The 25,255-nt window shown below is 40.0% G+C and overlaps 2 protein-coding genes across 6 annotated transcripts in view; one reads left to right on the forward strand and one right to left on the reverse strand.

Moving 5' to 3' along the window:
- The window catches only part of Znf713 (zinc finger protein 713), a 21,501-nt gene extending 9,236 nt beyond the window's left edge, over positions 1-12,265 (reverse strand). Inside the window, exons 1-4 of one of the 5 annotated variants that reach the window (XM_010624980.3) lie at positions 11,522-12,265; positions 9,531-9,878; positions 7,365-7,456; positions 5,665-5,753 (exon numbers count right to left, since the gene is read on the reverse strand). In XM_010624980.3, coding sequence (XP_010623282.1) covers positions 5,665-5,751 — 87 coding nt within the window. In that variant the 5' untranslated portion in view covers positions 5,752-5,753; positions 7,365-7,456; positions 9,531-9,878; positions 11,522-12,265. The remainder of the gene's footprint in view (positions 1-5,664; positions 5,754-7,364; positions 7,457-9,530; positions 9,879-11,521) is intronic. The other 4 variants (XM_010624982.3, XM_033764912.1, XM_010624981.3 and 1 more) reach the window with 4 other exon arrangements.
- Positions 12,266-22,571: 10,306 nt separating this feature from the next.
- Septin14 (septin 14) overlaps positions 22,572-25,255 on the forward strand; it is a 34,212-nt gene continuing 31,528 nt past the window's right edge. The window contains exons 1-2 of the mRNA XM_010624977.1: positions 22,572-22,727; positions 23,430-23,498. Of these exons, the coding sequence (XP_010623279.1) occupies positions 23,445-23,498 (54 nt within the window). The 5' untranslated portion in view covers positions 22,572-22,727; positions 23,430-23,444. The remainder of the gene's footprint in view (positions 22,728-23,429; positions 23,499-25,255) is intronic.

Genomic DNA, 25,255 nt, shown 5'->3' on the forward strand with positions numbered 1-25,255 from the left:
AGTAAAAAAAAAAAAAAAAAAAAAATTCCACGCTCCCTGTTATCTATTTTTAAATTTTACTCTTTATTTATATTTTGGGTTTCTCACGTAAGAGAAACCATGAGATAGCTAAGCTTGTGTCTGATTTACATATTTCACTTAAGATTATGGACTCAAGATATATCCATTTTCTTACAAATGGCAGAGCAGTATTCCACTGTGTGAAGAAAAAAACCCCACAGTTTATCCATTCATCTATTGATGGACACATAGACTGCTTCCAAGATTTAGCTGTTATGAAATGTGTGGCTATAAACATGGGTATGCATGTATACCTGAATATGTTAGCATCTATTAATAATTCTTGACAATTAGGATGTTTGCCAATTGCTTTTTTTAAAATTTCACAATCTTCTATACATTATTTGTTTTTTTTTTAAATCGGGGATCAAACTCAGGACCTTGCACTTGTAAGGCAGGTGGCAGAACCATGGAGCTAAATTCCTGGCCCTGTTTTGATTTTCATGGTACTGGGGATCAAACTTGGGACCTTGTGCTTGTTGAGGCAGGTGGTGGCACCACTGAACTAAATCCCTGGCCCCATCTTCTATACATTATTAGTTGGTTCTTTTCTGTGATGAAGTTTTCCTTTTATTTATAGGATTCATGCACTTTATGCATGTGTGCATGCGTGTACACACACTGTAAGGACTGAACCATGGTCTCACACAAGGTATGCAAGTGCTCTACACTGAATTCCATCACCAGCCCGACAGATTCTTATTTTATTCAATAATTTATAATCCTTTATCATTGTTTATTTAAATGTACAGATTACCACAGGCTCAGCAAGTAGGAGACTCTTCAAACTGACTTGTGTCCTTTTGACATGCCTGTTATTCTTTGAACATTTCCTACTTTTTTGGGAGAAAAGATGTTCTTTCAAGCTTCATCCCATGCTTTTGCAGCCCAAGCCTAGAATCAGCTTTCTCCAAGGATCACTGGTTCATTTTAATGATGAATGGTATTTAGCACCCAAGATGTGGGCAGCAGGACTGCTCAATCTTCCTGGGGTATCTATTCCTGGGTGCTTGCAGCAGTTACATCTGGGAAATCCAGGTTTGTGTGTGCATACATACATGCACTGAATGATGTATGTACACATGATCACACGTGTACATTTACTGCTCTATTCCCATTTCTGTTTGTAACTTTATGTATTGAATCCCATAAATACCCACTGGGACCTCTAGTTCTAGTCCTTATTTGCTTAGTCATGGAATGTAGAGAAAGTGGTTTCAGTGTTTCTAACACTGTATACCCTACTACACAAAAGAAGCCTGGGAGTGGAGTTCAGTATGTAGAGTTAATTTGTTTTTAGCCTCAGTTCAGAGTCTACTATTTAGGCTCAAAGGATCCTTGAATTGCGACTCTACAAGTTCTCTTATAGCAGTATCATTCTCATCCATCTGCCTTTCCATTTATCATTTTTCAGGTCACTGGCATCTGGGTCCTGTAGGTATCTAATCTCCTTAGACTCTGATTCATCCTTCTGGTGTCTCTGTGCTTAGGCATGGAGAGCTGGGTATATGTATGCTTCTTTTTCTTTTTGTTACACACACACACACACACACACACACACAAAATAGCACAATATAGACACTGTTTCACACTGGCATTTGTCCAGAATAGATTCCACACTGTTTCACAGATGTGTCATTAGTTTTAGGTCTCCATGGTAACTCAGCAGTGAAAGAGAGGGCCATAGCTTTGTCAGGATGGCGGTATGTTATTGCACTTGTGTGTAATATCATTCTAGTGATAAATACCAAGCTCCGGGGTACAATAGCAAGCATTTTCTAACTTTAATTTAAATTTACTCTTGTTATGAGTACAGATATTTTCCTATGTTTATAATACATTCACATATTCTTTTCTGTGAATTTTCTTTTTTATGTTACTTGTATAATTTTTCTATTGGACTCAATCTTTTGCTGATTCCGAGGACTATTTTATATAAGATTATATAAAATTTATATAAGCTATATAAGATTAGCTCCCTGTAATTGGAGTGGCAAATATTTTTCTCAATTTTACTTTTTTTCTAACCTTGCTTAAAGTTTTCTTCTGTTTTACAGATTATTTTTGTTTTTCTAAGGAGTTTAAGTAATTAATCTTTTCTTTTATGGCAGGTGTACTTTCCTCAGTGAATAATATAAAATAATTCTTTCTTCTTGCAAAACTCTTTCATTTTTCCCATTTAAATCTTGATTCATTTGAAGACTAGTCTGATGTAAACTATGAGATATAGATCCAGATAACTTCCCAGAAATCCCAACATCAGGGCTGAATAAACCATCTTTTCAACACCAGTTTGTGAAGCCATCTTATCTGATGCCAAATTTTTCATTTGTTCAACAAATGTCTGTTCAGTGCTCCCTAGGTGCCCAGCAGGTGCTTGGAATAGGCCAGTGAACAGAGGAAGCATGTGGTGGATTAACTAAGATTCATCTTATAATGCCCAGCTGAACTGAATCAGCATGGTCTGGACATGAAAGATCCACCTGAGGATTGTTACTAATAGTCATAAAAAGAGAACTGCAGGGTAAGATCGTGGGCAGTTGGTTTTCTAGGAAAAGCTTGCTGAAGATGGTTTTCCTGATGTGAACTTGTCTGTTCTTGGAGGAGGAGCTCAGGGGCCTCACTGTTGCTGGGAATGGCTGCTGTTCTCATCAGGGCATCTCTGATCTTCACAGTGAGCATCACTTCCTGGTTCCAATGTAGATCCCTCAACGGTGGCACAAATCCTCTATTCCATTGGTGTAGATTTTCTGGCCTCCACTATTGGCCTTTGAGCCTGCTGGTGCAGATCCTCAATACAAGCATGGATATTGCTGTGGGCTTTAGGCCCCTGGCTGGACTCATGAAGGACACTGCCTTGGACTCTAGGCCTTCAGCTGAACTAGTGTGGGACATTGCTTTGGGATCGCAGGCCCTTGGCTGGATTCTTTGGGCCTCTAGTGTATGGTTAATCTCTTGCACTTCTCTGTAGCTGACTTTTTGTGTAACTATAAAATAATCCTATAAATTGTGTCCTGTATTTAATGTATTCCCTTGCCAAAACCCTGACTACAACAAGGCAAAAGCTCCCTGTCTTTATTTTTTGGGCCGGGGATTGAACTCGGGTCCTTGCGCTTGCAAGGCAGGCCACTGAACCGCTGAGCTAAATCCCTGGCCCCTTTCCTTTTTTTTTTTTTTTTTTTTTCTCTGTCTTTATTAAAGACACTCCCATTCTAGAGGGGAATGTAGACAATCAACAGTTAAGCAGGATAATACAGTATGTTAGAAGATAAAAGTAGAGCAGGGAAAGGCATAGTTACAAATTTAAATAGAGTGATCAGGAAAAGGGTCATTTCAGAAGTGACAATCTGAAAAGCTGACAGAACCAAGTCCTGGAGACAGAGTGTGCTCCAAGTATTAAGGAAGAAGGACAAGACCAGGGAGTGGGTAAAGGGGAGAAGAGTAAATGATGAAGCACAGGAGATAGCAGGGCCAGATTCTGCAGGACTATGCAGGCTTTGATTCTCAGTGAAATGGAAGCTGTGCACTTTAAGCAGAGGAACGAAGATTTGACTTACTATTTTCTTTAAATTTCCATGGTCATATACTTTGAAATCATCTTTTTTCAATACCCCTCTAGCTATTCTTTCTAGTTTCCAAAACAAGACAATCAAACCCACTTACTTTCCTTCTGCTTTTAGGATATTTTCTATTATTTAGAACACTGCAATGGCTTCCTAACTCATTCCGTCTTCCTTCAATTCTTGCCTCTCACATATTCAGTTATCTACTATCAGGGTGGTTTTACAGGTAGAACTCCATTACATATTCACTTACTTTCCAGCTTAATTTCATTCAAAGGCTCCCCTACACTTAAAGAGTGAAACCCAAACTCCCCTCATGACCACAGGCCTTTCGTCTTTAGCTCCTGTTCACATCTCCTGGCTCACCTCAAGTCATTATTTCCTTTTTAAACTTTTCAAATATACCCACAGTTTTCTCTGATGTGTAGCACATACCTAAAATGCACTTCTCCACTTTTTACAATTCTGATATACTCTCTGTGTCTCACCTTACATTTCACTTCCCCAGAGAGTTTTTCCCCAAATCCCTAACATGTATGCATAGCACTTTATTCTTAAATTTGTATAAAACTATCTCATCTGTATTTATTGGCATATCAGTAAGCTCCTTAGGGTTAGGACCATGTGTATTTTATCAATGGTGCAAAACCTGACACCAAGCACAATTTCTGGAACATATTAGCTGCTCAATAAAATATTCAATCAGTGCATCAACATCCTTCTTCATATAATGAATGATTCTGGAAAATGAAAACACTCATCTGGCTAGAATGCTGAGAAGCAGATATGCCACCTAAGTTCTAAATGGCCTTTCTATTCTCTCTGTGGTAAGGCTACAAATTAATTTAGAACTAGATGAATCTATTCCTTGAAATGCAAAGCCCTCCAAGCACTAAAATACTAAGTAAATGCACAGCTCTAGATGATAATCCCATCATTATTTCTCTCTCGCTTGTGTTTTATTTCCTGTCTCCAGCAGGCCCAGTTTTCTAATCTCCACACCCTGCCTGCTGCCATCAGTACAAACTAACCTTAAATTGTGCTTAATCTCCATGAACTCAGTCAGATTTCTCCCTTCTCTGAGCGCCTGTATGTGTTGTCATTTGCATTCATAACAGCATCTAACATTACATGTTTTTAAATATTATTTCTGTCATGTGGATGTTAAGGAATCCCTTCCAGAGTCTACTGGCCACCTAAGGACAATTACTATACTAGTAACAATAAAAGGTCTTCTCTGAAACAAGTGAGCCTGGACTCTGGTATATAAAGCAAAAAAAAAAAATTGGTTAAAGTGGGGAACCCACAAAAGATAAATGAACCTTTTTAAAATTTAAAAAATATAGCTGGGGATTTAGCTCAGTGTTTCCGCCACCTGCCTGGCAAGCACAAGGTCCTGAGTTTGATTCCCGGTACCCCCCCAAAATAAATAAATAAAATAAATAAAAATAAATAAAACATATAAATCTATATTCACTTTCTCTGTTGAAATGAAGCTAAGCCTTTTCCATGAGAGAGATTTTGATGACCAAGTGTACATATTCATAAGCATCTGTTTCTGTTTCACTAAAGTAGAAAAAAAAATGATGCTTTGAAAATAATACCTGTGTGGAATCCTCTGAGATTTTTATGATTTTCCTCCAGTTTTATGATTTTGCTCATACCTAATTTGGTAAGAATCTTTTAAAAAGTGAAGAGTATTTATTGAATTTTCCAAATATTTTGATTAATTTTCATAGATACAAGTTGTAGCACTCATAGCTCATCTAATAACACAATACTTAATCAAATTGTAAAATCAGAACAATAGGCTTAAACAGGTTGGGAAGAGATACAAGAGGTCTTCATAAAGTTAACCTGTGGTAGTAGATAATTCAGGCCCATTTCATGATCCATCCCATTCATTCAAAGCAGTCAAAGTAACCAAGGCACCATACACCATGTTTACAGACAGCACAGCAAGGCTTTACACTGAAAAATGAAAGTGCCAACATCCTGAGAACTATGGTAGCATGTTGGAGGAGAGCAGAACTGAACTTACTCGAGACCTGACTTTCTGTGATCCATCATCCATTTCTGTCTCCTTCGTGTTCCCTTCCTGGGAAAGAACCACATTCTGAGAAGGCATAACTGGGAAAAAGAAAAAGAGGCATCTTGCTCACACATGATATTCAGGACACAAAATCAACAGTAAAAAATCAACAGATTTTCTATATACAAATAATGAACTAGCTGAGAAAGAAATTAAGAAAACAATCCCATTAATAACAGCTTTAAAAAGGATCAACCTAACTAAGGAGATGAAAGATCTGTATAATGGGAATTTCAGAATATGGAAGAATGAAGATGGAAAAACTTCTCATGTTGATGAATTGGCAGAATCCATACCATCAATATGGTCATTTTACCAGAAGTGGTAGATTTGACAAATCCTCATGAAAATACCAGTGATATTCTTCACAATAGAAAAAAAAATCTTAAAATTTACATGAAAACACAAACGACCCAGAGTAGCCAAAGCAATCCCAAGGAGAAAGAGCAAGGCTGCAGGTATCACAATAGCATATTTCAAATTATACTACAAAGTCATAGTAACAAAAACAGCATGGTACCAGCACAGAAATAGATGTGTAGACCAATGGAAAAGAATATAGGATGCAGGAACAATCCTATACAACTATATCCATCTAATTCTTGACAATGGAACAAAAAACACATGTTGGAGAAAAGTCAGCCTTTTAAACAAAAGGTGCTGGGACAATTGGATATCTATACATAGAAGACTGAAAGTAGACCCCTGTCTCTCATTCTGTACAAAAAACAATTCAAAATGGATCAAAGACCTAAATATAAGACCTGGAACTTTGAACAGGCAAATAAATTGAACAGTTACTTTTCAAAAACAGTAGTAGACACAGCCAATATATATATTAAAAATGGTCATAATCTTTAGACACTGGGGAAATGCAAATCAAAACTACACTGATATTCCATCTCACCCCAGTCAAGATGGTTACTACCAAGAATAGAAAAACAGTAAATGCTGGCAGGGATAGGGGAAGAGCGACCCTTTTACAGTGCTCTTGGCAGTGTAAATTAGTATAGCCACTGTGGGAAACACTAGGGAGGTTCCTAGAACACCTAAAAATAGACCTACCACACGACCTGGCTGTACTACTCCTTGGTATATACCCAAAGGAATTAAAGTCAGCATCTACCAGGAGACCTGCAAACTCAGCACAACTTCCAATAGCAAAGATAAGGAAGGAGCCTAGATGGTTGAAGATGAGTAGAAAAAGAAAATGTGGTATATGTACACAATGGAATATTATCCAGCCATAAAGAACAAAATGACATCTGCAGGAAAATAGATGCCACTGGAGATCATGTTAAGCAAAATAAGGCAGACTTAGAAAAATAAGTGCCACTTTTCACTAATGTGTAGAATCTAAAAAAGATGACATCCAAGTAGAAGAGTCACTATTATTAGAAAAGAAGAGGGCTATGCAGAAGAGTGTATAATGGAGGGTATGGGGGGTGGGGAAAAGAGTTATGCATTATGTTATTAAGAGATTTGTGATGCTGACAATTTAGTGAAGTGAAAAGGTTTCTTCTACATTCTAGTAAAGTGAAACAGCACCTTACAAAACAGTATATGTGGCAATATCCATTTTTTTCTGTTTTAAAAGATGCATTAATGCATAGAGAGATCAAGAAATCATCCATACGGCATTTACTTACCCCTCAATCTGTCTCTGGGAATGAGATGTTGAGCAAGTTGTTTTTTTTTTAATTTAAGAATATTTTTTGGTTTGTGCTATTATGAAAAGTTCCTAAGTGGAAGAAATTAGAAATTACTGTTTGCGAGGCACTAGCTATTAGCCTGATCGTAGTAATCATTTCACAAGGTATATGTATCTCAAAACATAATCCTGTGCACTTCGATATATATGATTTTGTCAATTACACTGAATTAAAAAACATAATCATGGTAAAAATAAAAAAGAATCAGTATCTCAGGTCACAACATTACAGGAAGAACATGGGCAAACACAAATGGTTTTTAAAAAGGTACAAAAGAGAGAAACAGTAATGTTTAACATTCCCTCCAGGGCTGGGGATTTAGCTCAGTGGCATAGCAACTACCTGGCAAGCACAAGGTCCTGAGTTCAATTCCTGGTACCAAAAACAAAACAAAACATTCCTTCCAAACAATGATGAAAATGGGTACATTTTGGAAAAATCTCCTCCAATCCTATTTTTCTTGTTAATTAATCAATTGACTTTATGGGGGGGGTTGGTTTTTTTTTTTTTTCAGTTTTTTGAGACAGGGTCTCACTATGTAGTTGAGACTGAAACTCACTATGTGACCCAGGCTGGTCTTGAACTCACAGAGACCCTCCTGCCTCATCCTCATGAGTGCTGGGATTACAGGCGTGTGCCACTATGCCTGGCTATTAATTGACTTTTAAAATGTTAAATTTTTACTTTGAAAAAGTCAGCTGGAATGTAACAGTCAAAGCAATAAAACATCATTTTCCCCTATTAGTCTTGCAAAGTTTAAAAGAGCTATAGATTTCTGTGCTGGTGAAACTTTAAGGAAATGGAATTCTCATATCCTAATTATAAAATGCATAAATATCCTGGATGTTGATATTGGAATGCACCTTAACAACCTAAATGTACACAATCTCAAAACTTCACATCTTGAATGTATACTATGGAAATAAGATAAAAAATGCAAAGGCACAAGCCATTGTGAAATTCAAAAAATCACTGTTCCAAATTAGTACATTTGGAATGACCTAAAAGTTCACCAATGAAAAGTTCTATAATAAACTAGGCTCTATCCATGCACCAGAAGACTATGCAGGCCTTAAAAAGCATCAGATCTTTGGTGGAGATTGGTTTATCATAGGTTACAAGTAAAAGCAGATGACAGTTCAGTACGTGAAACACAGAACATACACAATTTAAATGTGCTTCAAAGACTGGAAAGGTAAATAAAACAGTGTTTGCCCTGGAGGACAGGATTACTAGATTCCTGAGAACCTCTCAAGCTTATCTAGAAGTGAAGACTGGGGCCAAAACAGCCAAAGGGATACAGTGGTCCCTCGGTTCATGAATTTAATTCTTTCTATGATTTCAGTCACAAACCAAATTGGTTGTAAACTGAATCAAATTTCCCCAAAGATCAACAATGAACCTAACCACTGAATTTGATTGGTTTGCAACCAAAACTGTGGAAAGAATTAAGTTTGTGAACTGAGGTACCACTGTACATGGGATAATTTTACTTCTGCACCTTGTGTGAGTTATCATCAGATGACTAACATTCTTTCTCTAAAAATACTTGAAACAAATAACCTAAAAGAGGAAAAAATACACAGTATTAAGACTAGATTAAAACTCTGGACCTTTGGCTTTGTGTTGGTGAGGCAGCCAGCTTACAGAGAGGCCTTGACGATATAAACTTAAAGGCTAACAACTCAACTGTGACATCCTCGTGACCCCATCTCACTTGGGGATTCAATGTAGGACTTTCTCTCCTTTGTGGTACAAGTTCAATGTCATAGCCCTGGGAAGCTCAGTGGTTTGCCACCCATGCTATGCACCTGGGAAATTAAAAAGGATGCCAATTCCCAGCCCACACTCTCAAAGGCTTGGGTTGAACAGGTCCACAGTTGGCCTGAGCACAGCATTGTAATTCTAAAGGCTCCAAGTGATTCTAAGGTGAGGTTATGTAGAGAACACACTCTGCCAAGCTGTTACTCTTACACTTTATCCATTCAGGGTATTAATTTAGGCTGAAACTAGACCCCAAAGATCTGCTCCTCCTCTCCTGCCAAGGGATCCTCTGAATGAACACACAAAGGAGATAGCTCTCTCATTTTTCAGAATACTCACCTTGCCTGTGGGTACCTGCATTCAGTAGTGCCACACCTCTACCTCTGAAGTTCCTGGGTGCTGGTGACACCGAAGCTTTGTTCTCCTCCAGCACAGCAGCTCAGTCAGAGATGCGATAGCACTGGCAGCCTCAGCATCAGGCTCAGTCCTTGAGAGCTGGTTTTCTAGGGTTTCTGAATGTGGCTCCTGACACCAATCATTTATATAGAGACTTTTTCTATGAGACTCAAATCTGTCTCCTGTCAGGGATCTTGTGAGAAACAATTTTAGGATGGATACCTGTAATGACATTCACCTGAGTTGGCAGAAGAAATTCCACAGTCTTGGTCTTGTAGAGACCTAAGGAGTCTGTAAAGAGAAGGAAAAACCATTCATTCATAAAGATAGAGCACAGAAAGGTATGATAATTTTTAAAGTAATCAAAAAGGACTTTTAGAATTTTTGATTTCCACATTACAAAAAGCAGAGCTGTACAGATTATCAACTACAAGAGATTCCCCTTCCTCTTCCCAGAATAAAAAACACAGTGGTCCTTGCCTAGTTGGAAGATTTTTCACAAAGTGGCTTTGGTCCCCACTAGACAGAAGGAAAAACTGGCATTTCAACAACCACAACTGAGCAAAATTATCTGATTTGCTAGTAACCATGAAAAATATAGTCTTTTTCTGTCCACAAAGGCTGTGCTAAAAAAATTGCTCTCAAAAAACTAGTGCTAGGAAGAAGCCATTTCTGGTAAGCATTTTTAAAAAGAGAGAAAGCTACAATTCTAGTATAACAGGCCCTATTAGATAAGAAAGGTATTTAATGCTCAAGACGTGATATTAATCACATGGTTTACAACCAGTTCACTAAGAGGAGGACCTTGCAGGGGGATTTTAAAAGCATTTTAGAACTAGGTTCTTACTTCACCACCATTAGCTCTGAAAAAGACCTACTGTCAGAAGAGCCAGACCAAAGTTAATGAAAACACCCTTAAGTTTCACACCCAATCACCTCAAAGACAAGTGTCTCACAACAATAAAAACTACACATACGAAGTTAAGCAAAGCACGCTTGTCCTTTAAGTGCATGAACTGAAAAGGACTCCATAGATTACTGAGTGGGGAGGTTTGCCCAAAATGTGCTAATAGCATCTTACTGTCTGCTCACAAATGGACCAAATCAAGTTGGGGAGATTCTGGCCACAAAGTTTCTTTACTACAAATCCTATAGGAGATTTCCCTATGGAATTATGAAACCTAGAAAAACCACAGGGCATAGGGAAGCATATCAAGTAACATATTGTATACAATGTTTTCCAAATATATTTACTTTGAAAGTACTTTCATGGAATCTATTCTCTTTTTTTCCATTTTCCAGGTTTCAGCTTAAACGAGTAGAGATTCTGATATCACAGACCAGATGAGAGCCCTCATTTAAACCTTTCTTATCCAGGTAGCTGTCCAGAAATCCTTTTTTTTTGAGACAGGGTCTCACTATGTAGTTGAGACTGAACTGGAACTCACTATGTAGCCCAGGCTGGTCTTGAACTCACAGCGATCCTCCTACCTCAGCCTCCTGAGTGCTGGGATTACAGGCATGTGCCACTATGCCCAGCTAAAGTTCGCTTTTTTATTTTTTGGTACCGGGGATCGAACTCGGGTCCTTGTAAGGCAGGTGGCGAACCACTCAGCTAAATCCCAGGCCCCAGGAATTCATCTTTAAACCTCACCATTCATGAAGCCAGGAACCCAGCCTGTTCCTTTATACTCTATTTTTAAGCCTCTGAGGCTGGCAGGTAGTAGACACTCAATAAATATTTGCTAAGTAAGTAAATGAGAGGGTTCTAGTGCTTACTTTTCTAATTTAAAAAGACTTGTTTTGAACCAATTTTAGATTTGCAGGAAAGTTGCAAAAGTAGCATACATAAAATCCACCCTGGGTCCATCCTGGTTATGCGAAGGTTAACGTTCTTTATAACCACGATACAGCGAGCCATTGAAGTTACTCACATTTCTTCATCCGTTCCTCCACTTCGTTCTTTCTGTAACCTACGATCCTGCATTAAGTCAGCTCTCCTTAGTGCCCCCTAATCTGTAAGTTTTTCAAGCTTTTTGTTTTTCACGAGGTCGACACTTTTTAAAAGATTTAAAGCATTAGATGGCACAGCAGCATGTCTGTAACAGAGATGAAATGCTGGGGGCACAGGTCACAAGCGGAGCCCCGGCCCAGCCTCGATGCTCACTCCTCATCCCGATGCTGTTTTGACAGTGGAGTAAGATGAAATTCTGCCGTTGCGATAGTTACGGATGACAAGAAATACATTTTGTGCACCAAATAGCAAGGTCCTTTAGTATATTGTAACGCAGCGCAGCAGTGCATTAGGGTGACCTGTCTAGGAAATGCTTCTGTCCCACTCGGATGTCATTGGGGACAGAGGATTCAGTGTGTATAGCACGACTTCAATCACACAGTATCATGTGTTTGTGCAAAAATACGTAAATAAGTTTAAACAGCCCCGGCTTTCTGTTGCTCCGTGTGCATTACGTTACTCAGGGTCCCCGCGGCTGAGGCGGAAAAGCTGCGATGTCTTGCGTCGGGGACACAAATAGTTCACAAATTAAACGTAGGTCGCCGAGTTCAGGACCCTGGGAGTGGGAAAGGTGCGGGACTAGCACTGGGCGCACTCACTCACCGCCTCCGCGTCTACCAACCCGGGTCCGGGCCACCACCTCCCGCAATGGCGCCCGCGCTGCGCCCGATTTGGGGGTCGCGCGACCCGCGTCCTCCTCGCCCAGCCCCCACCCTGAGTGCAGGGCCCGCGGCGTCCGCGGTTCTCTGCTCTGTCCCCACGCGACACTCCAGCCTCGCTGTCCCCTTCCATGACAGACTCCGCCATCCCTTTCCTGTTTTGTACCGGTGAAACTCAAAATAAAATAAGAACGGCTAGTAGTAATCCTAGCACTCTGGGAGGCTGAGGAAGGGGAATCGCAAAATCGAGCCCAGTTTGGGCAACTTGGTGGGATCCTGTCTCAAAATAAAAAAATAAAAAAAGGACTCAGGATGTAGCTCAGTGCAAATCCCATGTACCATCCATCCAACCATAGAGAGCATTATTACAGATACACCGACAAGAAGAAAATGGAACTCTTTTCATGGGAATAACATTTCACTTAATTAGGACTCAAAATTACTATTATCACCAAAATCAATCGTAAAGAATGGCTCACCTATTGAGACTTGTTATATTGAGGTTTAACATATTTCATATTTGGAAACCTCCAAATACTGATATCAGCCATCAGCATAGGGTTGAATTTAGGCTTATTCGTTACTTGAACAGTGTTTGTAGAATTCTATTATTTTCATCTCTCTGGTTAACAACTTTTAGCATGACATTAGGTGGCAGACAATCAAAGTCCCTGAATTGTCTGGTTAAATGGATTTTGCCCTTTGCCATGGTTTAGAGATCCAAAGATGCTACCAGAACTGTAGTTGGAGCTTGGAAAATAACAGCTGCTGCACATTTTGCATGGGGACAGGGGTCTCATGTCTTGTTTTATATTTTGATAGCACTGAAAATACATAAAGCAGTTTGACATTCCCTGTGATTAAAAAAATAGTAATTACATTTGTCTTAGTCACTTCACCTTCATTGGCACAAAATACCCAACATCACAACTTCAAGGAGAGGTTTATTTTGGTTTATAGTTTCAATGGGTTCAATCCATGGTCAGAGGCTCCAGGTCAAGAAAGGCATGGTGGATGGACCTGGGTGGAGGACAGCTGTCCACTGTGTGGCGCCAGAAAGCAGAAAGAAAAAGGAGAAGCCAGGATGAGAATATGGTACACCCTTCCAGGCCATAACTCCAGTGATCTGCCCTTTCCAGCCAGGCCCCATCTCTGAACGTGAGACTTTTAATGGGGGGCATTTTAGATCTAAACCATAGCACAATTGAAATAACTTCATTGTGGTATATGTTACAAATGCTGTTTTGCTTTGTGACTTTAGGTTGAATTTGTTGGGAAACAGTATCAATTCTGCAGCAAAAGTTAGTTTCCAGGGTGGGGGATTTAGCTCAGTGGTCCTGCTGCCTGCCTCCCAAATGCAATGACCTGAGTTCGATCCCTGGTACCAAAAAACAAACAAACAAACAAACAAATAAATGGTAGTTAATTTCCAAAGCCACTCTGTATTTCCTTCATGGTTGGAAGTGGTTCTAAACATTTTGAAAAACATTTAATATCATCCCTGGTCTAAAAGTATATATTTAAAAAATGTTTTAAAATTTATTCTTTGACTGATACATGAAAACAAAACAGTGCCTATAAGTGGGCTACAATGTCGTGCTGTGTTATATGTAACATTACATTTTTTTAAACTACATAATATTTAAATCAGGTTAGACACATCTCTCCAAACATTTGTCATTCTTAAAGGTGAAAACTTTCAAAATCCTCTCTTCTAGCTTTTTGAAGTATATAGGACATTACTGTTATCTATAATGACTCCACTGTGCAATCACACACCACAACTTGTTCCTGCTGAAGTGTGACTTAGTATCTACTGAGCAGCCTCTAAAGGGTAATCTTGACTGTCAACCTGAACAGATTAAAAGACTTCTGGAGAGGCGTTGGGATCAGAAGGGCATGGCTTCATTGATGAGCTCATAGCTGAATGGGCTACTAGAAGGTGAGACCTCATTGGAGGAAGCAGGTCATGGGGCTGTGACTTTGGGGACTAGTCCCCAGCCCCTTCCTATTGGGCTCTTTCCATCTTTCTCTGCTTTCCAGATGCCATGAGTTGAGCAGCTTTCCTCTGCTATGCCATTTGCCATGATGTTTCTGCCTTGAATCCAACCATGGACTGAAACCTCTGAAACTGTGAGCCAAAATAAACATTTCCTCCTTTAAATTGTGGATGTCAGGTGTTTTGTCCCCGCAAAGGAAAGTTGACTAACACACAACCTTTTCCATCCCACCACCCTGGTCTCTGGTAACCACTATTCTGTGTTAAATTTCTGTGACAGCAACTCTTTTTTAAGAAATTAATTTTATTGGTACATTTAAGGTATACAATATAATGACATTCATTGTTGGAAATTTGCGCCTTTACATAATCCATTTTGGTTTTTATTTTTTCCCCATTCCCCTGCCCTCCCTTCAACCCCTCCCTTCCTATCTACAAACACTTTGTTTCTGTTTTTTCCTTTTCTCATATTAATTCCATTCCATTCTTTCCTTTCCCTTACCTTCCCATTTCCCCTTCCCTTTTGCCCCTTTTCTTCCTATTTCACATTATCTATTATACCTTTTAATCCTTATTTACACTTTCAGTTTCTAACACTAGAGAAACTATTCAGTCTTTACACATGTGTCCTATTTATTTCACTCGAGTATCGCCTCAATGTGCATCCATTTAGCTATAAATGTCTCTAATTTCTCATTTTTATGGCTGAGTAGTACTCCATTTTATATTTAAAAAAAAATTTTCTTTTTCCAGTCTCCAATTGATGGGCAATTGGGTTGCTTCCAAGTTTTAGCTATTACAAACTGTGCTGCTATGAATATGGGTACACATATGTCATTGTGGTATGATTCTTTTAATTCTTTGGGGAAGATACTCAGCAGGGGAATAGCTGGGTCAAATGGACTTCCAGTCCTAGTTCTTTGAGGTTTCTCCATACTGATTTCCACAGTGGTTGCACCAGTCTGTACTCCCACCAACAGTGGAGCAGGGCTCCTCTTTCCCCACAGCCCCACCAGCATTTGTTATTGGTTGATTTCTTGATAGCAGCCATTCTTTCTGGGGTGAGGTGGAATCTCAGCGTTGCTTTCATTTGCATCTCTCAAATGACCAGTGATATTGCACATTTTTTCATGTTTATTTGCTATTTCTACTTCTTTGTCTGAGAGATGTATGACATCAACTCTTTTACGTTCCACATATGAGTGGGATCATGTCATACAGGTATGAAGTGGTTCTACACAGACTATTCATGAAAAATAGTTCTTTAGCCACTCTGAGATCTGTCTTAAATCCTAAGTAAATACCTGAACAGTATCAGTAGTCTATCTTGCCTCACCAAGAGCTAAGAAAACTTGCTTTGGTCGCAGCTTTATTTTTACTTTTTATCTTCATGAACTAATGCTAGTGTATGAAATATTCTAAACACCACTATCCTTTTATTACTGACGTAGCAAGTATTTATGGAGTACCTATTCAGAATTGCTCCTTTTTTTATTTCTGTCACTTGCTTTCTGAGAGCAGTTTTCCAGGACAACTTTTGTGAACAGAAAAAAAGTGTTCTATGGTCATTAGCAAATCAAGACATTTCACTCTGTTGTAGTTTTCTAAGGAAAAGGACCCACTCTTTATGAAAGATCTTTCAGCTCAGTGAGGGCCACTTTCTGTTTGGAGAAGAGGGAGGGAAGGGCTGAAGAGAACTGGTTATAGTTGATCTATCTGTTGATTTCTGCTTTTTGTCATGTGGGAATCAGATATTCTAAAAGTATTCTGATTACTTTAAACAGTGTCACAAATTTATCTGCCTTATCTTTATGAGTGGTTTGTCTTTCCCTTTAAAGGCTCCTTAGGTCCTTGGACCAAGACTTCTGCTGACTCTGGTGAATTTTATTACAGGTGCTCAACCTAAAATTATACAAGACCCCCCCACCCAGATTTGAGTCTCCTAGCGAATTTGCTACATAGATGACTGATTTTTTTTTTACAGGGGAAAAGTAATAGCTATATTTAGGAGCCCTGACATCTCAGCTCTACAAGAACAAGGATTTGTTTGTTTGTTGAGAAAGGGTCTCTTGCTTTGTAGTTCAGCATGGCCTTAAATTCACTATGTAGCCCAGGCTGACATAGAACTTATGACCATCCTGCCTCAGCCTTGTGACTACTGGAATTACAAACACGTGCCTCCACACCTTGCTATTTTAAAAGCTTTGACCTGGACTCTGGATTACTCTGAATCCTGAAGACTTGTTAGCACAATGGCTCAGACATCCTAACTTTTTCCTAATGCTACTCTTTCCCTCCTCCCGAGGCCCCTTTCAGAACAGTTTCTGTGTGAGCAACACTGTGCTTGGGTTTCAGGAATCCCTAACATTCCAGGACGTGGCTGTGGACTTCACCAAGGACGAGTGGGAACGGCTGTACCCTGCTCAGAAGAACCTCTACCGAGACGTGATGCTGGAGAACTACAGGAACCTGGTCGCACTGGGTGAGGAGAGTCCTGAGCCCGGGAGCCAGCAAGAGTCTCAGTGCTCTGGGGATGGGGTGTAGCCCCCCGCAGAAGAATGCTTTTCACAGTGGAGACAGAGAGCCTTGTTCCCTGCTCTCTCCCCTGAGGTGAAAGATCCTGACTTTGTGCAATTTGAAGTGAGGAGCTTTCTCCTGCTGCCTCTGAATCCTCTGCTGTCCAAACCCAGAGGACCTAAGGACTGAAAGGGGTGGAAATACGTTCTGAGAGAGAATTTTGTTTTTTTACAAAATAAAAATCGTTCTTATTTTTCTGATTGAATGGAAAATATACATTTATTTTGAAAAATATTTATAGAACACAAAAGTGACTTTGCAAGTGTCAGCTTTAATGCTCATAAATACCTTAATGTTATAGCACTCCCCATGTTTTTCACTGTAATTTTAATTCATATATCCTCAATATTCTTTAAAGCTTTCTTTTCCAAATCAAAAATCTTTCACTAGATGGGCATGGGGGCACACGCCTGTAATCCCAGCACTCGGAAGGAAGGCTGAGGCAAGAGGATCAATGTGAGTTCGAGACCAGCCTGAGCTACATAATGAGTTCCAGGTCAGTCTCAACTACTAGTGAGACCCTGTCTCAAAAAAAAAAAAAACAAAAAAAAAATCTTCCCTATTTTAATCTTTTTCTTTCATCATTTTCTTTTTATTGTCCGACTCTTTAAAGCTATCGCCATAACTTCATTTCTAATTCTCTCACTTGCCTTTGGGATACAGCCCCTCCCTTCCCCTCCCCTACACTACTAAAATTGCTTTCTTGAAGGTCATCACTCAGTCTGTCCCATCAGATCCAGTGGCTAAAAGCCCGTGATGGTTTGTTGCATTTCATTGTGTTGATTTTACCTTCTGGAACTTCTCTTCCACCCATTTGTGGATCCACTGTTTCTGTCCATTCTAGCTGTTTCTGCATTTCATGCCCTCTCACTGTCTTCCTTCCCTCCTGATTCTCTTAAACTCATGTTTACCTGTGGCCTTGGTGTTCTGCAGTGCAGTGCCTTTCAGTAACTCTTTGACGTTAGTGTCCCATTTCTACATTCCTGGCCCCAATATTTCACCCATGTTCTCTTTCCAGAATTTAAATTATGCTTTTGTTTATTTATGGTGTGTTATCAGTTAATTAAACATTTCAAAACCTTGATCAAGGGCCAGGAGTTTAGCTCAGTGGTTCCACCACCTGCCTTGCAAGTGCAACGACCTGAGTTCGATCCCCTGTATCTACCCAAAAGCAAAACAAGACAAAAAACAAAAAAAGCCTTGATCAATATAACCCTCTCTTCTTTAAATTATTCACTCAAATGTGGAATTTCTTGACTTAATAGTTGTGTAATAACTTTATCAGCAATAGTAATGTTAGCCCCCTATTGCTGGCATACCATCTACAAAGCTCTGTCTGTTTATTCTAGCAAATCTGTGACTGCTAACTGCCAGATGCTGAGTTAGTTTTTTTCTTTTTTTTTCTTTTTCTTATTTGGCCCATGAAGCCAGGCTAACCTACCCCAGTCCCATCTGGTTCCCGCTCCGATTCTTTTCTCTGACCCTTGTGTTCTTTACTTATACTTAATTTTTTTGTCACTCTTAAACTTCAGATTTTTTAAGTTAACTTTGAGTCGGCTGTCCATCCTGTTTCTAGAGTGGTAGATTATTGGAGGTGAGAAACCTCATTCCAACTTTCACCTCGCTCACCCCTTGAAACAGAACTTTGGTCTGAGCAGGGTCAAAGTCCACGCATGGTGACATCTTGCACAGAACCCCTGGCTCTGTCCCTGACCAGATGGTGACCGGACGTCCCAAAAGAGTTGCCTTCCAGTCCAAACATCTTTATTCCACCTGATCTAGTCTTTTGTAAAGCTTTCTAATTATCTTTTTATTTGACTTATTGGGTTATTCATTTCCATGATTTCTGTGGTTCCTTTTCATAATCTCTGCTTTTCCTTCATCTTCTGCTTTGCCCTCCTAATTTCATTTCACTGCCCATCTTGGATCTCACTGAGATTTCATAGAATCATTCTTTTAAATTCTTTCCCAGGCAGTTCATTCATTTCCATTCCTGGACTGTGTGTTGATAGAGTGTTACTAGGGTCTTTTGGAGGTATCCCATTACCTTATTTTCTCATGTGTCTTTTGCTTTTGTGTTGAGATTTTCATATCTAGGGAATTAGCTAGCTCTACCACTTTTGTGGGGTGGCCTTCTTAGTAAGTGCTTTCTTCTCAAGATGTGTCTTGGATATTGGTTCTCTCTGCAGTGTTGGCTTGTTTTCCAGCTGGGCATTATGCTTAGTCTCCCTAGAGCTTCTTGGGCTGCAGTTAATGACCAAACACAATATACTCAGTCTAGGGTGGAATCAAGAAACTCACTGTGTCTGTGGGCCATGAAGAGTGAAGATGCTGCAGACAGAGTACAGTGGTTGGTATCTGGTGCTCACCCTGTGGCTTCTGCTACAGCAGGAGTGGTGGACCCCATCAGGGTGAGGGTTTTCTCAGGCACTGTTGTTGTCACCAGCTGTTCTACTACCAAGGGCTCCAGCTCTTGTCCCACTTATCCATGGGTCAGGCCCAGGGAACTGCAGGATGGGAACCGAATGGCCCTCTGTGGGGATGCTCTAGGTTTTGCAGTAACGCATTGTCAGACAAGGTTGGGGAGGGTGGTGGCAGCAAGTACTCTCTGCTAGTGGCAGTGCATGCCCTGGAGCTGGACTTTGGCCGGCAAAGCTCCTCTAGGCCATCTTTGGCTGCAGCAGGGTTATGGCTGAACCCTGGCTTTATTTGCCCCAACTCCTTCTGTTGTGCCCAAGTCTCGAAGTCCCCAAAGACCACCAAGGAGTCAGGTCCAATGCAATTGCAAGAGGAGTTTATTGCAAGCTCGAGCCTGGACTCTCAGGTGTCACCATCACAGCAGCTTCAGACTGAGAGTCCAGATCCAATTTTGAACCAAGTTTATATAGGATTTTTCTGTTGCTATTTTTAGTTTTCCCTTATCATCAAGGGGCATCAGGAGGGCACACTGGAACATGACCTAATGCTTACATTTGCAAAATTATCATGGGATGCTGGGAGGGTACATATTGGAAAGTTACCTAAGGCCTTCATTAGAGAATTCCTCTTTTCAGTAGACAATTAATTCCTCTTTTCATTAAAGAATTAATTCCTCTTTTCATCAAAGAATTCCTCTTTTCATTAGATTATCTGATTTTTTGCTAACTAAGATATATGACTATCTATGTCCATTATAATTAATTCCTATATCAGATATAACTAAATTAATTCCTATATCAGTTATAACTAATTCACAAAAAAGAAGCTTGTCATAAAAAGAGGAACAGAAGCAGTGTGGAGATGCCCTAAAAGAGGAACTGAAGCATAGAATGGAAACTATCACATGGAATGGAACTGTTCAGGAGCACAGAGAAACTGCAATTGCTATAATTGTCAGAGGAACTGCCATTGTCAGAGCACAGAGGAACTGCCACATAGAATGGAATTTCTCATAAAGGAACTTTTGCATTTACTCTATTCTGGGTAAGGGGTTTGGAGCCCATCATGACCTGGAAACTTGGTCCTCACACTTCAGCTGTTGTGTGTGCCCACCCTGGGGAACAGCTAGGGACAGATTGCTTGAGACTACCTCAGCATGGCCGTGGGCATCTGGGGGACCCTGGCCTTCCCAGCCAGCCAGGAAGTAACAGCTGCCAGAGTGTGGGGTTGGGTAGGGCAGTAGGAGCTGAGCAAGCAGCTGCCTTTAGAGCTGGCACTGGCGCAAGTCCACGGGGAGCTGGCCATATGCTTGGCCTCAGAGGGAAACACCTGGAGCCCTGGCTCTCTTGGGCAGCACACCGCTCTCCTTCTTCTCCAGCACAGGACCTTCAGGGCTCTGTTCACCATCACTCTGCTAGGCAAAGTTGGGCTGAGGAGGCCACTCACTACCCGTGGAGCCCGCAGCTGTGTGTTCCCAGAGGCAGGGCTCTCAGGGGTCCTGATTGCTAGTGACACAATAGCTCCCTTCTCAAGGTGGCTTCTGGCTATAGCACGCTGGGCATCTGTGAGGAGACAGGGGACTTCTCAGATGTTAGGTTATTTAAGTGGCCTGTGAAGACTGACATTTCCAGTCTCAAGATCGTCAGCATCCATGTGATGGAGTTTCCCCTGACAAAGAGGGGGTCCCCCACCTCAGAAGGAGTTGCAGAGGGAAGGTGGCAGGTTATTTGGTTTCTATGCTATTAGCCACATCTTAGAATCTTTCAGGTTTCTAATCTGTCTTGCTGATTTCCAGAGTTCTCTCATGGTCATTCATCTCAAAATGCAGCTGTACATTTGTTCCTTTCTGGACTTCCCTCTCCTCTCCTCTCTTTTCCTTTTCCTTCCTTCCTTTCTTGGTTGCAGCACTGGAGATTGAACCCAGGACTTTCACACTGAACTCTAGCCTTTTTTTATTTTGAGACAGAGACTTGGTAAGACACTAAATTCTTCAAGCTGGCTCAAACTTGCGATCCTCCTGCCTCAGCCTCCCAGAGTGCTGAGATTACAGGCGTGCACCACCCCACCTGGCTACTTTCATATTCTTTGTGGAGGAGGAGGTGGGTGCTGGATGCCTCAATCCCACTGTCTTGCATCCAGTTTTTTTTTTTCCTTTTTTTTTTTTTTTTTTTCTTTTTGGTACCGGGTATTGAACTCGGGTCCTTGCGCTTGCAAGGCAGGCCAATGAACTGCTGAGCTAAATCCCCAGCCCTCAGTTTTTTTTTCTTGATGTTATAAACCACACTTCATTTTCAAGAGACCATATTAGAAATCCCCAAGCCCAAATAACCAGTGTTTGTCAGTTGTTCTTATAGTGAAAAATGATCCAAGAAAAAGGAGTTACTATTTTGCATGACTCAATCTATCACTGTACTTGCTTTCCTCAAGACAACTCTTATACTCGTGTACAATATAAGTATGCTGTGGACACTTTTACTTCTTTTGAGAGTACATATGGTGAATAATGCAAAGACCAATGCACTTTGTGCTCTGCACTGATGGTGGCTGCTCCGGAACCATCAGTGTAAATCTTAGTACAATGGAAAAGGCAAATAACACCCTTATATCAGAGGGAAGGCATTGACCTCATGGGTGTCCTGAAAGAGTCTTAGGGATACCAGGGGGCCAAGGACTGCACTTTGAGAGCTCAGGCTCTAGATTTATGTGAGAAAAAGATCTCTGTTTTTTAATGCATTAGTGACTAGGCTTTTGAATGCAAGCTATTTTGTCTCTCTAGTTTTCGATCTTTCGCAGGTTTGTCAAAAAAACAAAACAATACAAAAAACCAAACAAAACAAAAAACAAAACCCCATCAGTTATACAGAGAATAGAAATCCTTGAGTTTGTAGTTACTACCAACTATGAGAGAAGATAAAGGGAAGAAGATGAGAAGTAGCCTCTCTTCCAGAGTTTAAATGCTCACTGTTGATTGCAGTTAAGGATTGGAAATCATTGCAATGCCCAACATTAAATTTCTGCTGGGTAAATACAAAAAATTCATATATTGTAGAATTGAGTGAGCCATGCAGTATAATAGAACACTGACTATATTAGAGGATCCTAATGACTTCAAGGAAAAATGAGATAAATTTATGTACTAAAGTGGGATAATTTTCAGGATAGATCAGGTGAAGGATCACTAAACAGAGCCAGTTTGCTTTTCTTTTTGCTTTACTTGTACATAATGTTTCCTCTAGAAATGTTGCCTTGGCTTCTTAGTATCTTTGTGCTGTGCTCAGAGTAGGGTAGCGTGACCTTCTCAGGCAGTTCTGGTTAGAAATCAGCACAGGGTGCTCTTCAGCCTCTCCTCCCTTGTTCACAACTGTTGCAAACACTGTGAATAGTCATTTAGTTCAGGTTTGTGGGCAGGAGGAAGAAGACAAGCTTTGGAGCCCTCAGCCCTGTGTCTACCAAGTAGCTGGAACTCTGGACAAGTAAGTTACTTCATATTTTTTTTCCACTTGTTATATGGCAATGAACATATGTATATGTCATGTCTACTTTAAGTGCAAATGAGGTAAGGTAAATAATTATTAACAGGTTCCTCATACACTAGAATTAGTCCTAAGGGACTTGTTTGGATTTTCTGAGCTCTGCTTTCCCAATTCTCCTTCAAAGATTGTACTCTAATATTCCAGTCTTGCCTGGATAGTTAGCCTAGAAAATTAGGTAATTATGAATGTCTTCATCCTCATTTCTATCTCATTTTGAAGTGAAATTCTCTTATTCCCCTTTCTCATGTCCGGATAGTCCTTTAAAAGAAACAGAGGACTTAATGAATCCAAACCTTTGCATGCCTGTGTGCACACCCAATTAAACACTGGAAATAAAAATTGTCTTGGTGAAAAAAAAGAATTACCATTGTCCCTTTGATTTCAAAAGGAAGTTTATCTTCTTAGGATGTTTTTTGCGTGTTTACAGTTGAGTGTGTCACTCTATATGTTGACTATTACATATTTTTTAATGCAGAAGCCTGTGTAGGAATACAGGTATAACTTAAAACAGGGTGATAGTGGTAATGAATGGCTAAAACTTTTGATAAAGTCTCTATTAAAGTCCTATATTGATACAAGTTATATGTTAGGAATATAATTTTCTAAGTAAATTTGAAAAAAGTTTTTGGCTCTTTGTTTCAGCTCTTTCAGTCTGGCATGGCAGAAAAACCAATGCATATGTCCACACAAACACCTAACAATGATGATACAGTTAAGTATATCCTTCTTTTTTTCTTTCTTTCTTTTCTTTTTTTAAAAATTGAGGATTGAACTCAGGACCTTGCCCTTGCCAGGCAGATGCAGCACCACTGAGCTAAATCCCTGGCCCTAAGTATCTCTCAAATAGAACTCTGCACTTTGTACTGATACAGTAAACTGATATTGTTCTAAATAACAAGGGTTTATGTTTGGTGATCATTAACTTTTATACTCATTAGACTAAACTATCAATGATAGTTGAAATAATCATTTCATGTTTCTCGAGTCTGTTGATTATTTTAGCATAAAGACTATTCCTATTTAAATTTTTTAAAAAGCCAATTAAAATTCAAGAATCTCCCAGCAGAGATATGGTCAGCTTTCTGTTGCTGTGACAAAATACCTGAGATGAACAATTTAAAGGAGGAAAGCTTTATTGGCTCACAGTTTCAGAGGTTTCAGACCATGGTCACTTGGCTCTGTGTTCCTGGTTTGTGGTGAGGAAGAAGAACATAGTTGTGGGAGTGAGTGGTGGGGAAAGCTGCTCATCTCATAGCAACCAATAAGCAAAGAAAGAGGAAGGAGCCAGAGACAAAAGGTACCCTTCATAGACACACCCGTAATTACTTCCCCCAGCTACATCCCACCTCCTAAAGTTCCTGTCACCTCCCAGTGCACCATTTAGCTATGACTCCATCAATGAGTTAGTCCATTGGCAAGGCGAGACCTCGTAGTCCAAGCAACATCCAAAGACCCCAACCCTGAACACTGCTGCTTTGGGAACCGAGCCTCCAACACATGAGATTTTCGGGGACGTTTAAGGTCCAACCATAAAAGTAGCTGTGAAGAATAGTGCTGATTTAAAGGATATGTTTGTAGAATTTATACTGGAGTTAGATGATGTCTCATTGTAGTGTTTACTTGCATTTCCTTGATGGCTAATGATATTGAGCATTTTTTCATATATGTATTTGCTGGCCATTGTATTTCTTTGAGAAGAGTCTTCATAGCATTTGCCCATTTTAATTTAATTACTTATTTTATGGCTGGTAAGTTTTTTGAGTTATTTATGTATTACAGATATTTATCTTTAGTCAGATGGATAGATGTTAAGCATTTTTTTCCATTTTAAAGGTTGTACTTTCTCTATGTTGATTGTTTCCTTTGCTGTTCAGAAGCTATTTACTGTGATATAATCACATTTGTCAATTTTGTTATTATTTCTTGTGCTTTTATGGTCCTGACCAAATAACCATTGCCTGTACCAACATCTTATGTATTTTTCATTCTTTTAGGTGTATTTTGATTCTTATACATTTAATGTACATATTATTGGATTCACAGTGGTATTTCCATCTGTGCAGACAACGCACACTGATCACGTTCATCCATCCTTTGAGTGATTCTAACCTCACTGGATGAATTAAGCCACTGATGGGCTCATTTCTGCATGGATTCATTAGGAGACTGGGTCTATGTGGAGGAAGCATGTCACTGCAGACAAGGCTTTGAAAGTTATGCATCATCCCTTGCTCCTTCCTTCCGATCTGGCTTTTCCTCTGCTTTCTGCTTTCTGTCTGCCTTGACCAGCTTTCCACCACCATATCCTTCCTTCCATCCTGGTTTTCTGCCTTGGTCTCAGCCAGCCACGGACAGAAAAGAAAGGTCCACATTCAGATGCTGAGAACTACTGGGGGCTGGGGATTTAGCTCAGTGCTTCCTCTACCTGCCTCACAAGTGTAAGGACCCAAGTTCGATCCCAGGTACTA

This window comes from Fukomys damarensis, unplaced genomic scaffold (genome assembly GCF_012274545.1).
Source record: "Fukomys damarensis isolate Sample0158 unplaced genomic scaffold, DMR_v1.0_HiC HiC_scaffold_17, whole genome shotgun sequence".
NCBI classification, from domain to species: domain Eukaryota; kingdom Metazoa; phylum Chordata; class Mammalia; order Rodentia; family Bathyergidae; genus Fukomys; species Fukomys damarensis.